Source organism: Malaclemys terrapin, chromosome 8, assembly GCF_027887155.1.
Source record: "Malaclemys terrapin pileata isolate rMalTer1 chromosome 8, rMalTer1.hap1, whole genome shotgun sequence".
NCBI lineage: Eukaryota > Metazoa > Chordata > Testudines > Emydidae > Malaclemys > Malaclemys terrapin.
Window position 1 is genome coordinate 108,710,335 of NC_071512.1, and position 16,481 is coordinate 108,726,815.

At 66.3% G+C, this 16,481-nt stretch overlaps 1 protein-coding gene across 1 annotated transcript in view; it reads left to right on the forward strand.

Moving 5' to 3' along the window:
* Window positions 1-16,481, forward strand: part of SLC6A9 (solute carrier family 6 member 9) — a 50,584-nt gene that overhangs the window by 30,226 nt on the left and 3,877 nt on the right. Inside the window, exons 3-10 of the mRNA XM_054038463.1 lie at window positions 5,142-5,298; window positions 6,678-6,809; window positions 8,930-9,185; window positions 9,580-9,712; window positions 12,056-12,190; window positions 12,736-12,839; window positions 13,812-14,049; window positions 14,542-14,676. Coding sequence (XP_053894438.1) covers window positions 5,142-5,298; window positions 6,678-6,809; window positions 8,930-9,185; window positions 9,580-9,712; window positions 12,056-12,190; window positions 12,736-12,839; window positions 13,812-14,049; window positions 14,542-14,676 — 1,290 coding nt within the window. The remainder of the gene's footprint in view (window positions 1-5,141; window positions 5,299-6,677; window positions 6,810-8,929; window positions 9,186-9,579; window positions 9,713-12,055; window positions 12,191-12,735; window positions 12,840-13,811; window positions 14,050-14,541; window positions 14,677-16,481) is intronic.

The window sequence follows — 16,481 nt, forward strand, 5'->3', positions numbered from 1 at the left end:
GCTGGATGCTCCAGACTCAGGGTTTTTGGTTTATATGGTAGGCGCGGGGCTGTCCCTCCGGAGAGAGTACCTTGTTCCCCTGGAGGTGGATGGGAGGAAGGTCAGTGGATACTGGGATACGGGCGCAGAGGTGACGCTGGCCCGGCCCGAGGTGGTGGCCCCAGATCAGGTGGTGCCCAACACCTACCTGACCCTGACGGGGGTGGGCGGAACACCAGTCAAAGTACCCGTGGCAAGGGTACACCTGAAGTGGGGGGCCAAGGAGGGCCCCAAGGATGTGGGGGTACACCCGTATTTGCCCACTGAGGTATTGATGGGGGGGGACCTGGAGAACTGGCCAAGCAACCCCCAAAAGGCACTGGTTGTGACCCGCAGTCAGAGCCGGCGAGGGGCACTGCGCCCTGGCCTTGGGGGGGGTGCCTTGCCTGAGGCGCAGGACCCTAACCTGGTGGGGAGGGAACGCCCAGGGACACGGCTCAGGGAGGCTGCAGCTTCAGGCCCAGCGGGCGAGGAAGAGCAGGTGGCCATCCCTGTCCCAGCTGCTGAGTTCCAGGCCGAGTTGCAGAGAGATCCCTCCTTGCGGAAGATAAGGGACCTGGCTGACCTCAATGCAGTACAGACCATGGGACGAGGTGGCCGGAAAAGGTTCCTGTGGGAGAAGGGGTTCCTGTACCGAGAATGGGCTCCCCCAGGGGAAATGGAGTCAGGGGGGATCAGGAGGCAGCTGGTGGTACCCCAGAAGTATCGCCGCCAGCTGCTGTGCCGGGCCCATGATATTCCCCTCTCAGGGCACCAGGGAACCTGGCGTACCCAGCAGAGGCTGCTACGGAGCTTTTACTGGCCTGGGGTCTTTGTTACTGTCCGACAGTACTGCGGATCCTGTGACCCCTGTCAGAGGGGGAGGAAGGCCTGGGACAAGGGGAAAACAGCTTTAGGACCCTTGCCCAGCATAAAGGATCCTTTCCAGAGGGTGGCCAAGGTTAAAAGGGCGGCTCTAAACCAAGAGAGCCCAAAGCACAGACCTCCAGACTGGAGCGCTGGGAGAAGACCACAGCCCAGTTGGAACCCCAGAGGTATGGGGGTGGGAAAAGGGCACAGGCCGCATAAACCTTCCCACATGCGAACTGCGAGTGCCATCAAGCACCCCGACCTAAGGGGGGGCGTGAAACTGAAGGGGCCTGGTGTAATTCCCACCAAGGAACTGGAGGGATGCGGGGGCATCCATGGGAACGGGGGTAGGTTCGAACTTCCCCGGGTCACTGGCTAAAGTGACCCTGCTCAGTTCGGTCTCGAAGGGGGGAGAGATGTGACGAACTGGGCCTGTTCTCACGGTGGTCTGTGAATGCTGACAGGGGAGTGTGCTGGGATAGTCTGCATTGTAGGATGGGATCTGCCCGAGGGCGCATACCTGAGTGTGTAACATGAGAACCCAGGAAGGGGTTGAAGGGGAGGCGACTCCTTAGCCCGGGAAACTGAACAAAGGCTGTGGGAGGGGTCGCTGAAAGCAGAGTGCTGGAAGCAGGCAGGGAGAGAGGGCTGGGGGGCATAGATGGCTCTGACCTCCCAAGGGGGGCTGGGCTTGGATGCCCGGGGACCCCAAGATGGACCTAACTGAGGGGGTCCCTGTTGTCTGTGCCTGCAAGACCTGTCTTGGACTGTATTCCTGTCATCCAAATAAACCTTCTGCTTTACTGGCTGGCTGAGAGTCATGGTGAATCGCAGGAAGCCGGGGGTGCAGGGCCCTGAGTCCCCCAATACTCCGTGACAGGGGGCTAGAGGGGCCCGGGCAGGGCAGAGCAGAGGAAAGGGCCTGCAGGATGGAGGGGGACTGCGGGGGCTGCAGGAGAGACGTGGGCAGCTGTTCCCCCAGCCGGGCGCGGCGCTCCATCAGGAGCCCACAGCTCCGTGCTGAAAAGCCTGAGCAATTGTGCACCTCGTGCCCACGCCGGCCGGGCACCCAGGCATGTAAGCCCGGTAATGGGGCACGCAGCTGTGCGGCGCCGTCACATGCAGCCGGCTGGGGCCCCAGCCTCGTGCCTTGAGCTTGCCAGCAGGCACGGCGCTCCTGGAGGGTTGGGGTCACTTCCTGCCCCCCCCCCCGGCCAGGCTCCCCCAGAGCCCCGCCATGGGTCAGCACGGAAGGCTCTAGGAGCGACAGAGCGAGGCATGGGCTGGCAGCCTAGTGGTGTGTGGGGCTGGAGAGCTGCCCTGGGCCCCTGTGCACAGCAGGGAGGGCCCAGGCTCTGAGTACCCCATGGCTGCATGTGGCAGGGCAGGGACTGGGGCCTGCTGGGAATGGGGCAGGCTGGGAGAAGAGAGGCCCAAAGCGCCTGTCCCCCCCCCCCACGCATGCCCTGTGAGCTGGGGGACCCCCATTTACAGCCATGGGGCCGGGATCCCCACTGGCTCAATGGGGCTGTGGCTTGCTCTCTCTGAGTAGGACATCCCGCCCAGGCTGGGGCTGGGCGGCTCTCAGCGGCTTGGCGTGTGTGGGGTTGGCTCTCAGCAGATGCTGGGCTTGGCCGAGCGTGCGGGAGAAGTGGCTGCAGCCGCCCGGCTGCTCCAGGCTCTAATGGAATGACACGGTCCGGCGCCCCACGCGCCTGAGGCCGATCCGAAGCGACGGCTGCATTGGCAGGGCGCTCGCAGCAGCTGTTAGCGAGCGGGAGGCTCACCTGTGGTGTGGGGGGAACGGCCGGCGTCCCCTCAGCTCCCAGTGCAGGGCCAAAAGCTCGCCTGGAGCCCCCAGGGCAAGGAGACGTGGACAGGTCCCCTAAAGCCCTGGGGTGCCGTCTCCCTGCCCAGCCGGGCATGGGGGGCGCTGGCCCGGGGTCACTGCCAGGCTCAGCCTGGGAGCCCCCTCCCCATATCTGGCTGGGCTCCATGGGGGGTGGCTGGGCTGGGGGCCGCTCCGCAGGGGCAGAGCCGGGGGCGGGTGGGGAGCAGGAGGTGGGCGCGGTGGCTCTGTGTCTCTGGAGGGGGATCCTGTTTGCAGGACAGAAGGGCGCAGCCAGTGGGCAGGAGGGGGTTCACCGGAGCTGGGGGCTCTGCTCCCAACAACCCGGGGAGGGGAGAGGCTCCCTCGCACCCTTGGAGGCGAATCCGTTCCGCCTGGGCCAGGGGACACGGGGCAGGTCCAGCCATGGGGAGTGAGGGCACTGGGGGGCTGGGCTCTGGGGGGCCCTGTGCCAGCCTGGCCAAGGGCGAGGTCACGGTGCAAGTGCCCCTGCCTGGGGCCAGGGGTGCTGGGCCCCGGGCTGCTGCCAGCCGAAGCCGCTCCTTTGTTGGGCCCTGGGTGTGAGGCTGCATTGTGCGCCAAGCCCGGTGCCAACACCGGCCACCTCGCAGGACAAAGCGCCGTTCTTGCCCCCCAGAGAACGAGCTGGTTCTGGCCTGTGCTGGAAGTGCCCACCTGGCATCGAGCGCCCAGCTCCCGCCCTGGCACTGAGCACTCGGTGTCGTGGGGCAGGGCAGGGCCCAGCTGGGCGGGCCCCTGTAGTCTCCGCTGTGCATTCACTGGGCGGGAGGTGCCAGGGACGTCTCTCACCTCTCTGGTGGTCCCTGGGGTGACCTAGAACGCAGGTGCCCCTCCCGGCAGGGAGCTGTGGTGTGGGCTGGGTGCCAGACCCCGGCCTCACCAGGACACCCGCAGCCCCGTCCCGGCGGGCTCTGAGCGTCGGCCCGCAGGGCTCACTGGGCACGCTCGCCCATGGCCCATCCAGCCCCTTGTCCCAGCGTGGGCAATGCCCAGCACCACGTGTGGATGGGGGAGCAGGAACCCCACAGCAACAGATGGGGGACGATCCCCCACCCAGGGCCCATCCTGACCCTCCCGGCCGGGGGTCGGCTTCCGGACCCTGCCCTGGAGAGGGGGGTCCGCCCCTCCCTGTGCTGTGCGTGAGCGTGAACTGTGATGACTCTAGGTCCTCTGTCACCCCAACACACACCTCATCCCCCCAGTTCCACCAGGTAACACACACTGTATGGCAGCTGTTCTCAGGGGACCCCGGCAAGGAGCTGCCTTGTCCTGTGGACCCCAAGTTTCACCTCCGTTAGAAGTGCCTTGCTCCCAAAATCAGTCCTGGACGCAGTGTACCAGCCACCAGCCCTCCTCCATCTGACCCTGCAACTATAAAAGCAAGCGACTCTGTACCCCACCCGGTTGAGACCCACTGCCCTGCCGACTGGGCCGGAGACGGGAGGGGGAGCGCAGTGGGTCTCGGCCTGGGGTGCGGGTACCCCGGGGGCCCGAGCTCCTCCGGGGGGTAGGGAGGTGCCTGGGCGGCATGAGAAGCACTAGCCAAGTCAGGAGTTGTGTACACGGCTGTGTGTGCTACACACGGACACACAAGGCCAGTGGAATATTCCAACCCACTGATTTCTCCTGATTCGGAGGAATCGCCCAGGACCAGCGGCCGGGCACTTCTCTAGTTTAGGTCTGAGTTTGGATCAAGGGGTTTTTAAGTGAGGTGTAACTTGGGGAGCGACAGACACATCAGCCCCTGCCCTAGATCCCGATCCCCGAGCTGGGGTGGGAACCCAGGAGTCCTGCCCCCCCCAACACCCCAGGGCCAGCTTCCCCACCCCCTGGGCGCCCTCCCCCGTGGGGGTGTCACTTTGGCCCCCAGGGGAGGTGGGGGGTCTAGGGGGTCAGTCCCCTCCCCCCGCGGCTCCAGGCTCGCAGTGCGAGGCTCCGGCTGCCCAGCGGCCCCGCAGGCCGGGCGGGGGGGGGGGCGGTGGGAACAGAGGCGGCTTTGTGCTGCCTCCGCTCAGCCCTGCTTTGTATGGGCTACAGCCTCCCGCTTGCCTGCAGTCGGGCGAGGGGGGGGGGGGAGGGCAAAGCTGGGGTGCCACTGCCACCTCCCCCTGCAGGGCCGGGGTCCCCTTCCCCTCCTCCTCCCTGCAGGGCTGGGGCCCCCTTCCCCTCCCCCTCCTCCTCCCTGCAGGGCTGGGGCCCCCCAGCATCTGGGGAGGAGGATTGGAGCAGCCATGGGGGCCGCAATCGGAGGGGAGCTGGCTGCATAACACAGTATCTCCCCTCCCCCATTTTCTCCCACGGGGGGGGCTCTTTCCAGCTGGGCGGGGCCCTGGGGGGCGGGGGGCACCCCATTGCTAATGGCACCTGCCCCCTCTATCCGCAGAATGGTGCCGTCCCCGGAGAGGCGACCAAGCGAGATGAGAACGTGAAACGGGGCAACTGGACCAACCAGATTGAGTTTGTGCTGACGAGCGTGGGCTACGCCGTGGGGCTGGGCAACGTGTGGCGCTTCCCCTACCTCTGCTATCGCAACGGGGGAGGTGTGTGCCCCAGTGCGGCCTGGCAGCAGGAGCGGGTGGGGTCATCAGGGGGCGCTGGGCTGCGGGGAGCAGGGGGGTCAGCAGGGGGCGCTGGGCTTCGGGGAAGCGGGTGGGGTCAGCAGGGGCGCTGGGCTGTGGGGAGCAGGGGGGCAGCAGGGGGGCTGGTACTGCAGGGCAGGGGTCAGCAGGGGGTGCTGGGCTGCAGGGAGCGGGCGGGAGTCAGCAGGGGGTGCTGGGCTGCGGGGAGCGGGGGGACAGCAGGGGGGCTGGTACTGCAGGGCGGGGCTGGCTCACAGGGCAGGGGTCAGCAGGGGGGCGCTGGGCTGTGGGGAGCGGGGAGTCAGCAGGGGGCGCTAGGCTGCGGGGAGCGGGCGGGGGTCAGCAGGGGGGCGCTGGGCTGCGGGGAGCGGGGGATCAGCAGGGGCGCTAGGCTGCGGGGAGCGGGCGGGGGATCAGCAGGAGGCGCTGGGCTGCGGGGAGCGGGCGGGGGTCAGCAGGGAGGAGCGGGGGAGCAGTAGGGGGGCTGGTACTGCAGGGCGGGGCTGGCTCACAGGACGGGTCAGCAGGGGGGCGCTGGGGAGCGGGGAGTCAGCAGGGGACGCTGGGCTGCGGGGAGCGGGGAGTCAGCAGGAGGTGCTGGGCTGCGGGGAGCGGGGGGGCAGCAGGGGGCGCTAGGCTGCGGGGAGCGGGTGGGGGGTCAGCAGGGGGCGCTGGGCTGCGGGGAGCAGGGGATCAGCAGGGGGCGCTGGGCTGCGGGGAGCGGGCGGGGGATCAGCAGGGGGCGCTGGGCTGCGGGGAGCGGGCGGGTGGGTAGCAGGGGGCGCTGGGCTGCGGGGAGCGGGCGGGTGGGTAGCAGGGGGCGCTGGGCTGCGGGGAGCGGGTGGGGGGTCAGCAGGGGGCGCTGGGCTGCGGGGAGCGGGGGATCAGCAGGGGGCGCTGGGCTGCGGGGAGCGGGCGGGGGATCAGCAGGGGGCGCTGGGCTGCGGGGAGCGGGCGGGTGGGTAGCAGGGGGCGCTGGGCTGCGGGGAGCAGGGGATCAGCAGGGGGCGCTGGGCTGTGGGGAGCGGGCGGGGGATCAGCAGGGGGCGCTGGGCTGCGGGGAGCGGGGGATCAGCAGGGGGCGCTGGGCTGCGGGGAGCGGGTGGGGGATCAGCAGGGGGCGCTGGGCTGCGGGGAGCGGGCGGGGGATCAGCAGGGGGCGCTGGGCTGCGGGGAGCGGGGGATCAGCAGGGGGCGCTAGGCTGCGGGGAGCGGGCGGGGATCAGCAGGGGGGAGCGGGGGAGCAGTAGGGGGACTGGTACTGCAGGGCGGGGCTGGCTCACAGGGCCAGGGGGCAATGGGTCCCAGCCCTGCCTTCACCCTCTGTGCCTCGCCCCCAGGAGCCTTCATGTTCCCCTACTTCATCATGCTGGTCTTCTGCGGCATCCCCCTCTTCTTCATGGAGCTCTCCTTCGGGCAGTTCGCCAGCCAGGGCTGCCTGGGCGTCTGGAGGATCAGCCCCATGTTCAAAGGTGAGAGGGCGCTCACGCCCGGCCCAGCGCACACTCACGCAGCGCACGCTCACGCCCGGCCCAGCACACGCTCACGCCCGGCCCAGCACACGCTCACGCCTGGCCCAGCGCACGCTCACGCAGCGCACACTCACGCCCGGCCCAGCGCACGCTCACGCAGCGCACACTCACGCCCCCACAGCGCATGCTCACGCCCGGCCCAGCACACGCTCACGCAGCGCACACTCACGCCCCCACAGCGCACGCTCACGCCCGGCCCAGCACACGCTCACGCCTGGCCCAGTGCACGCTCACGCAGCACACACTCACGCCCGGCCCAGCGCACGCTCACGCAGCACACACTCACGCCCCCACAGCGCACGCTCACGCCCGGCCCAGCACACGCTCATGCAGCGCACACTCACGCCCCCACAGCGCACGCTCACGCCCGGCCCAGCACACGCTCACGCCCGGCCCAGCACACACTCACGCAGCGCACACTCACGCCCCCACAGCGCACGCTCACGCCCGGCCCAGCACACGCTCACGCCCCCACAGCGCATGCTTACGCCCCCACAGCGCACGCTCACGCCCGGCCCAGCACACACTCTCACAGCGCACACTCACGCCCCCACAGCGCACGCTCACACCTGGCCCAGCACACGCTCACACCCGGCCCAGCACACGCTCACGCCCCCACAGCGCACGCTTACACCCGCACAGCGCACGCTCACGCCCAGCCCAGCACACGCTCACGCAGCGCACACTCACGCCCCCACAGCGCACGCTCACGCCAGGCCCAGCACACGCTCACGCAGCGCACACTCACGCCCCCACAGCGCACGCTCACGCCTGGCCCAGCGCATGCTCAAGCCTGCCCAGTGCTCGCTCACGCCCCCACAGTGCACGCTCACGCCCCCACAGCGCACGCTCACACCTGGCCCAGCGCACACTCACGCCGCCACAGTGCACTCTCATGCCCCCACAGCACACGCTCACGCCCGGCCCAGCGCACACTCACACCCCCACAGCGCACGCTCACCCCCAGCCCAGTGCACGCTCACACCCGCCCAGTGCACACTCATGCCCGCCCAGTGCACGCTCATGCCCAGCCCAGCGCACGCTCACGCCTGGCCCAGCTCATGGTCATGCCCCCACAGCACATGCTTACGCCCACCCAGTGCACGCTTATGCCCCCACAGCCCACTCTCACACCTGGCCTGTGCACACTTATGTCCATTGTATGCACACTCACACCTGCCCTTTGCATGCTCTCACACACCCCCAATGCACGCTCACACCCTCCCTGCACACATTCACACCAGGCCCTGCGCACGCTCACACCCAACCTGTGCATGCTTAGGACCGCTCACACCCCACCTCTGCATGCTCATGCCCACCCCGTGCACACTCACATCCCCCAGCGCACGCTCACACCTGGCCCTGCACACACTCATGCCCAGCCCTGTGCATGCTCATGCCCCCCCAGCGCACACTCACACCTGCCCCAGTGCACACTCACACCTGACCCTGTGCACGCTCACACCCAGCCCTGCTCATGCTCATGTACCTGCCCATAGATACTCTAGGGAGCACACTCTCAGGTTTGTACACACCCATTCACGCTCCTTCTTGCTTTCCTACACCACCTCCGTATGCATGCGTTCCCTCTCATGCACCAACATCACAGGCTGCAGACACTTTGGCACGCTTGCTCCTGTACACTCAACCTGCACACTCACCTGTGCATACACTCTTATTGCACACTCATGTGTACACTTCCTTGCACACTTGTCCCTGTAAACACACCCAGCTTGTCCACTTACATGCACACACGCATTCCCTGCTATACACAAACACGCTCATCTCTGAAAAGCCTCATTGCATACTCACCTGTATGTTCACAAGACATACTCTTGTACATGCACATGCACACACATGTTTGTGTGATTGGTCCTGTATGCACACACACTTGTATGTGAACACACTTGTTGCACACTTACTTGCACACGCCCACTTGCTCTGGTACAGCCCCACTCTTTTTGCACACTCACCCAACCCTCACTCCTGTTACACATTTGCACGTACACGCTCGTCCCCCCCAGGCCTCCCCTCCCCTCATGTGCTGCCTGTCCCCCCAGGCGTGGGCTATGGGATGATGGTGGTCTCCACGTACATTGGCATCTACTACAATGTGGTGATCTGCCTCGCCTTCTACTACTTCTTCTCCTCCATGACACGGGTGCTGCCCTGGACCTACTGCACCAACCCCTGGAACACCCCCGACTGCTCCGGGGTGCTGGACGCCACCAACCGCTCTGCCACACCACCCCTCAACCTCACCCAGCTCCTCAACCACACGCTCAAGCGCACCAGCCCCAGCGAGGAGTACTGGAGGTGCCAGCCCCATGGGTCCCCGAGGCAGAGGGGAAACCCAGGCCCCGGGGGACAGGGTCTCCTGACTGCCTAGGGCAGAGGGGATTGTACTCCTCAGGGCAAAGAGGGGTGAGGGCTCTGGGGGAGGGGCAGGGCTGCTGTGGCCAGAGCAGAGGTCCGGGGCAGGGCTCTGGAGTAGGGGGGTGGGGCTTTGGGGCAGAGAGGTGGGGCTCTGGAGCAGAGGGGTGGGGCTCCAGGCAAACGGGTGAGGCTCCGGGGCACACAGACGGGACTCTGTAGCAGAGAGGCAGGGCTCTGGAGCAGAGGGGCGGGGCTCTGGAGCAGAGCAGGGTCTCCGGGGCAGAGGGGGGGCTGGTGCAGCTGGCGTCTCACGCTCTCTGTCCCCGTGGGGCAGGCGGTACGTGCTGAGGCTCTCGGACGACATCGGGAACCTGGGCGAGGTGCGGCTCCCCCTGCTGGGCTGCCTGGGCATCTCCTGGGTCGTCGTCTTCCTCTGCCTCTTCAAGGGCGTCAAGTCATCAGGAAAAGCAAGTAGATCCGTGGTCCCCAATCTTTGTCATCTGGCGGGCGCCAGACGATGAGCCACGGAGGACCGTGGTGGCGGATGAGCATCCGCCGAAATGCCGCCGACAAGCAGCGTCATCCAGCAGCGCCGGGTCAGAGCCCCATGTGTCACGGACTCACAGATCGGGCCCACTCTTGGCCCCGTGCGGTCCGTGGGGGGTGCCCCTTTCAGTGCGACAGCCCTTCTCGGGGGTCCACTCTCTCTTGGGATCAGGCCCCTCCACCTCCTGGATCCGCACCTCTCCGAGCCTTAGCACGTCTGTCTCTGCCGTGGGCCCCCTCAGGGAGTCCCCTCACTCTGGAGCCCCGGGGCCTCCACCCCCGAAGGGCTTGATGCAACCCTGTTCTCTAGACCAGAGTGACTCTCAGCCAGCATAAAACAGGAGGGTTTATTGAGAGTTGAACCCAGCACAGGAAACTCTCAGGGCCTCAGGCCTGGCCTCCCTCAGCCCAGCACATCCCAGTCTCTCTGCATCCAGGTGGGCTCTGCCTGCTCCCCCTCTCCAGCCCAGAACCCCCCTGCTCCCAGCTGAGCATCTGAGATCCCCGGCCCCAGGCCCCGCCTCTGTCCATTGTCTTCTCTCCAGGTAAACAGGGTTGTAAACCGGGGCCTCCTCTCCTCGCTTCTGTCCTCTGGCTGGAACCGGCTGGTTCGGTCACTGGGTCCTCACTCTGCAGCCCATTGTCCGCCCACTGGCCAGAACCGGCTGCATCTCCTCAGCTGGGCCTCCGGGTCACCAGGTCGCCAGGTCACCGGTCGCTGGTGTATCCATCCTCCCGGCCATCGGCTGGGGCCCCAAGTCCTCTCTCCGGTCCTCTGCAAAACACACTCCCTCTCCCCTCACCTCATTAAACCAGTAACACCCAGGGAAACTGAGTCCCACCCCCTCTGCATGCAAACCATTGAAACTCCACCGAAAACAAGAAACCCCCCCACTTCGTCACATCATGTCTCCGCGAGCTCCAGAAAATCGGCCGCATTTCAGCAGCGACACCTCTGGATGCTGCTGCTTGTTGGCGGCATTTTGGCGGATGCTCGTCTGCTGGCCAGTACGCGGGCACACTTAGACGCCCTGGTGGGCGCCATGGCACCCACCAGCACGGCGTTGGGGACCCCTGAAGTAGAGTCTGTCCTCCTCCTCCCCTCCCTGTGCCTGGCCCCTCCCCTCTCTGTAGCTCCTCCTCCCCTCCCTGTGTCTGGCCCCTCCCCTCTCCATAGCTCCTCCCCTCCCTGTGCCTGGCCCCCCCCCTCTCCATAGCTCCTCCCCTCCCTGTGCCTGGCTCCTCCCCTCCCCATGCTTGGCTCCTCTTCCCTTGTGCCTGGTCACGGCTCCACAGGCTCTGTGCTACACCCCAGCTTTTAGACTGTCTCTTGGACAGGGCTTCAATTCAGCCAGAGCTGGTGTGGAGCAAAAGCCACTAGCCCCAGCACCCGTTTCCGCCCCCCAGGCTGAAGCCCCAAGACCCCCCTCCCCGTGGCTAAAGCCCGGAGCCCCAAGCTCCCCCCCACACCCCAGCCCAGCGGCTGAAGTCTGGAGCCCGGAGCCCCACCCGCTGTTCAGGGGGTTATAGCATGTTCAGGGGTGGGGGTGGGGGGCTCCAGGAAATACGCAATGGGAATTTAAGCCCTGCCCTTGGAGGAATCCTCAGGGCACCGGCCCCCCAAGCCCCGTGGTCCCACCACCTCCGGGCTCCAGTCCCCCTGCTCCGCAGTGCAGCTCTGTGCAGCGCCCCCCGACATAGGCGCCGGGAAGAGACTCTCACTCTCAGGAGGGCTCCGTGACCCCGGCAGCCCTGTCCGAACGGGCTGGGTTTGGCATTCACCCGACCTGGCCCCGGGGGTGCTGGGTTAGCAGGAGAGGCGCCTGCCGCCCTGTCCCACTCAGTGCCGGCTCAGAGCCCCATGTGTTCGCCAGGCTGCGAGCCCCTGGCCGGTTGCGTGGTTGTGCGGGGGTCACCCGTCCGTTTGTGCGCCAGGCCCGCGGCTGAGTCCAGCCCTGGCAGCTCTATCTCGAGCGCCCCCGTCCCAGGGAGCAAACGAATCCGTGATGCCCCACGGGTAGCAATGCCAAGGGGGCTGGCACGGAGCCAAACAGATATTACCGAGAACTCCCACCTTCGTCACACGCAGCTCCCCGCCCCCTCCTCCCGGCCCTGGGCTCGCTGAGCCGCATTCCTGGGGCAGCCCCCCTTGGGGGTTCGAGTGGTGCCCCCGGCCGAGCCCATGGGGGTCCCCGCCTCGCTCCATGGCTGGGTTGGATGGGGGCGGGGCCGTGGCTGAGGCATGGCTCTGTCTGTCCGTCCAGGTGGTGTACTTCACAGCCACCTTCCCCTACGTGGTGCTCACCATCCTCTTCGTGCGCGGCATCACCCTGGAGGGCGCCGTCACCGGGATCATGTTCTACCTGACGCCACAGTGGGACAAGATCCTGGATGCCAAGGTGGGTCCGAGCCTGGGGGCGGCACTTGGCCCTTCCAGCACCCAGGGCAGTGTCCGTCCCCACTCAGCAGGGGGTCCCTGTGAACACCCCAGGAACGCCCCCCACCCCAGTACGGCCCTGTATGGTCACCGGGCCCCCCGCCCTGCCCCACAGGCAGACGGGAGGAGAAGGGAGAGACTCTGGGTCACACGCGAGTCTTGAGGCGGCAGCATTGGGTCCCACATGGGCCTGACCCCAGGCCAAATCCATGCCCCCAGCTATCCCAGCCCTGGGCTACCCCGGCCCACAGCTCCGCCAGCGCCCCTCAGTCCCGACCCGCAGCCCCCCGCTAGCCCAGCCCTGGGCTACCCCAGCCCACAGCTCCGCCAGCGCCCCTCAGTCCCGACCCGCAGCCCCCTGCTATCCCAGCCCTGGGGCCATCTCTGGCTACCAACCCTAGCTGTATGATGTGAGGGTGGCCCTGGGCTGGGCACCTGCCCCATGGCATTGTGGGGGCGAGACCCCGGTGCCCTCTCTGCCAGTGGTAACATCTCTGTGTCTGCCAGGTCTGGGGAGACGCTGCCTCCCAGATCTTCTACTCTCTGGGCTGCGCCTGGGGGGGGCTCATCACCATGGCATCCTACAACAAGTTCCACAACAACTGCTACAGGTGAGCCCGGGCCACGCCCCCCGACTCCCACCCATGCTGGGCCACGCCCCCCGACTCCCACTGCTCCCTGCTGGGCCACGCCCCCAACTCCCACTGCCCCCTGCTGGGCCACGCCCGCAAAACCCACTGCCCCCTGCTGGGCCACGCCCCCCGACTTTCACCCCCTGCTGGGCCACGCCCCCTGACACCTACCCCCTGCTGGGCCACAGCCCCAGACTCCCACTGCCCCCTGCTGGGCCACGCCCCCCGACTCCCACCCCTGCTGGGCCACGCCCCCCGACTTTCACCCCCTGCTGGGCCACGCCCCCTGACACCTACCCCCTGCTGGGCCACAGCCCCAGACTCCCACTGCCCCCTGCTGGGCCACGCCCCCAAATCCCACCCCCTGCTGGGCCACGCCCCCGACTTTCACCCCCTGCTGGGCCACACCCCTGGACTCCCACTGCCCCCTGCTGGGCCACGCCCCCGGACTCCCACTGCCCCCTGCTGGGCCACGCCCGCAAATTCCACTGCCCCCTGCTGGGCCATGCCCCCCGACTTTCACCCCCTGCTGGGCCACGCCCCCTGACACCTACCCCCTGCTGGGCCACACCCCCGGACTCCCACTGCCCCCTGCTGGGCCACGCCCCCCGACTCCCACCCCTGCTGGGCCACACCCCCGGACTCCCACTGCCCCCTGCTGGGCCACGCCCCCAAATCCCACCCCCCTGGTCTCACTGCACCCCCCGCTTTCCTCTGCCTGGCTGTGGCCCCCCCAGGCCACACCACGCCCCCTCCCAACCCTCACCCTCTGCCAGGCGAGTTCTCTCTCCAACCCCAGTGGCCCAAGCCTCCTACCCGTTCTCACTCCACCTGCTCTGTCTGCGCTGATTCCCCGTCCTGACTGCACCCAGCCCGACCCCCCCGCAGCCAGCCAGGTTCCTGCCCCCCCGCGTGCCCCCCCCGCCGCTCTCTGACCCGCCTGCCCTGCAGGGACAGCATCATCATCAGCATCACCAACTGCGCCACCAGCGTCTATGCCGGCTTCGTCATCTTCTCCATCCTGGGCTTCATGGCCCAGCACCTGGGCGTGGACGTCTCCCAGGTGGCCGACCACGGGCCCGGCCTGGCCTTCGTGGCCTACCCCGAGGCCCTGACCCTGCTGCCCATCTCGCCCCTCTGGTCCGTCCTCTTCTTCTTCATGCTCATTCTGCTAGGGCTGGGCACGCAGGTACCAGGGCCTGGGGAGAGTGGGGGGCGCAGGGGGGGTGGGGAGGGCAGAGGGGGAGAGTGGGGGGCGCAGGGGGTGGGGAGGACAGAGGGGGAGAGTGGGGGCAGCAGGGGGGTGGGGAGGGCAGAGGGGGAAAGTGGGGGGCGCAGGGGGTGGGGAGGGCAGAGGGGGAGAGTGGGGGCCGCACGGGGGTGGGGAGGGCAGAGGGGGAGAGTGGGGGGCGCAGGCGGGTGGGGAGGACAGAGGGGGAGAGTGGGGGGCCGCAGGGGGTGGGGAGGGCAGGGGGTGAGGGGAGGGGCCCCAGGGGACAGAGAGGGCAAAGGGGGTTGAGGGCAGTCGGGGGGGGCGAGGCTGGGAGAGGCAGCCAAGGGGGCTGGGGGCAGCCTGAGGATCTGGGGGAGTTGGGGGCAGCCAAGGGGGCTGGGGGCAGCCTGAGTAGCCGGAGGCACCATGCCCAGGCCAGGCACTGGCTGACCCTGGCTCCCTGCCTAGTTCTGCCTGCTGGAGACACTGGTGACGGCCATTGTGGACGAGGTGGGGAATGACTGGATCATCCGCAGGAAGATGTTTGTGACGCTGGGCATGGCCGTGGTGGGCTTCCTGCTGGGCATCCCACTCACCACCCAGGTACGGGCACGGGGCTGCCCTGGCGGGGAAGCAAGAGGCCTCGCCCTGCTGGGCCCCCTTCAACCCGCCTCCACTGTCCCCTCAGCACCCTTCCTTCCTGCCCCCTCGGTCTGTCTGCTCCCCACCCATGACCCCAGAGTGGGAGTGTTACGGACCCTGCCCGGCAGTGTAGCAGAGAGGGAGCCGGAGACATGGGCCTGGCGTGAGGCCTGAACCGAAGCAGGGGGCAGGCCGAGCCTGGCTGATGGAAAGCAGCGAACAGAACTCTGGGTGTTGGCGATTGTTGCGGAGTATTGGGGGACTCAGGGCCCTGCACCCCCGGCTTCCTGCAATTCACCATGACTCTCAGCCAGCCAGTAAAGCAGAAGGTTTAGTTGGATGACAGGAATACAGTCCAAGACAGGTCTTGCAGGCACAGACAACAGGGCCCCCCTCAGTTAGGTCCATCTGGGGGTCCCAGGGCATCCCAGCCCCCCTTGGGAGGTCAGAGCAATCTCTGCCTCCCAGCCATCTCACCACCCAGCTTCCAAGACTCTGCCTTCAGCGACCCCTCCCACAGCCTTTGTTCAGTTTCCCGGGCCAAGGTGTCACCTGGCCTCCAACCCCTTCCTGGGTTCTCATGTTACACGCTCAGGTATTCGCCTTCGGGCAGACTCCCATCCCCCAATGCAGACTATCCCAGCCCCACACCCCTGTCAGCATTCACACACCACAGTAAGAACAGTCCCAGTTCGTCACAGCGATACCAGCCCAACTCCTGCCAGGTTCGGTGTGTGCAGGCAGGCACCGGCTGGTCCCCGTCGTATGCCCGCTGCATCTCCTCCCCTCCCTTCCCAGAGGGCCATGCCTGTGCGATGCTGGGCTGGGTGGCGATTCCCCCTGCTGGTGCCTTGCCGGTGGGGATGGCGGTGCTGGGCTATGATAGCGGTGCCTGGCGGCAGTGGTGGTGCTGAGTGGGGATGGTGGTGCCAGGTGGCAGTGCCCACGCCAGGTGGGAAGGCTGTGCTGGGTGGTGGTACCAGGCAGCAGTGTCAGGCAGGGATGGTGGTGCCAGGCGGGGATGACGGTCCCCAGACTGTCTCACTCTGACCCCTGTGACGGGGCTCCCCGTGGGAGCCAGCTGAGGTCACTCAATCAGGGTGAACTGCAAACAGAACGGGGCAGACAAACCCCAAACGCTGGTGGATCTTCCAATACTTAGATTTACCAACCAGCACAGAACAGCTTCTGTAGTACCTCACTGGTTACTCAGAAGTCCAAACAACGCAGTTCCCTTAAAGTGCCCAGCCTCAGACCTCCATCCAGACACACCTGTTAGACATATGATAATGAATTCTGAAAATCTTATCTCATCATATAAACAAAAAGGTTCTTCCAACCCCAAAGGATCAGCCACATACCCAGGTCCAATGATAACTTAGATCTGACCCAGAATACACGCTTACAGCCAATTCTTATTAACTAAACTAAAATTTATTAAAAAAGAAGAGAGAGAGAGTGTTGGTTAAAAGATCAATATACAGACAGACTTGAATTCAATTCTTAAGGTTCAGATGCATAGCAGAGGTGATCCTGTAGTTGCCAAAAGTCCTTTTAGAAATAGTCCATAGGTTATAGTCCAACGTCCATATTCAGGGTGACTCCAGTCAGTGACTGGGGATCTCAATCCTTGTGGCTTAAGGTTTTCCCCTCTTGAAACCCAAAGCAGATCTGAGATGAAGCAGGATCGTGTCCCAGGGTTTTTATACATTTCCAGCAGCCTTTTGGCCTGAGAAAACAATAGGCTTAACTCTCCTTCTCCCAAA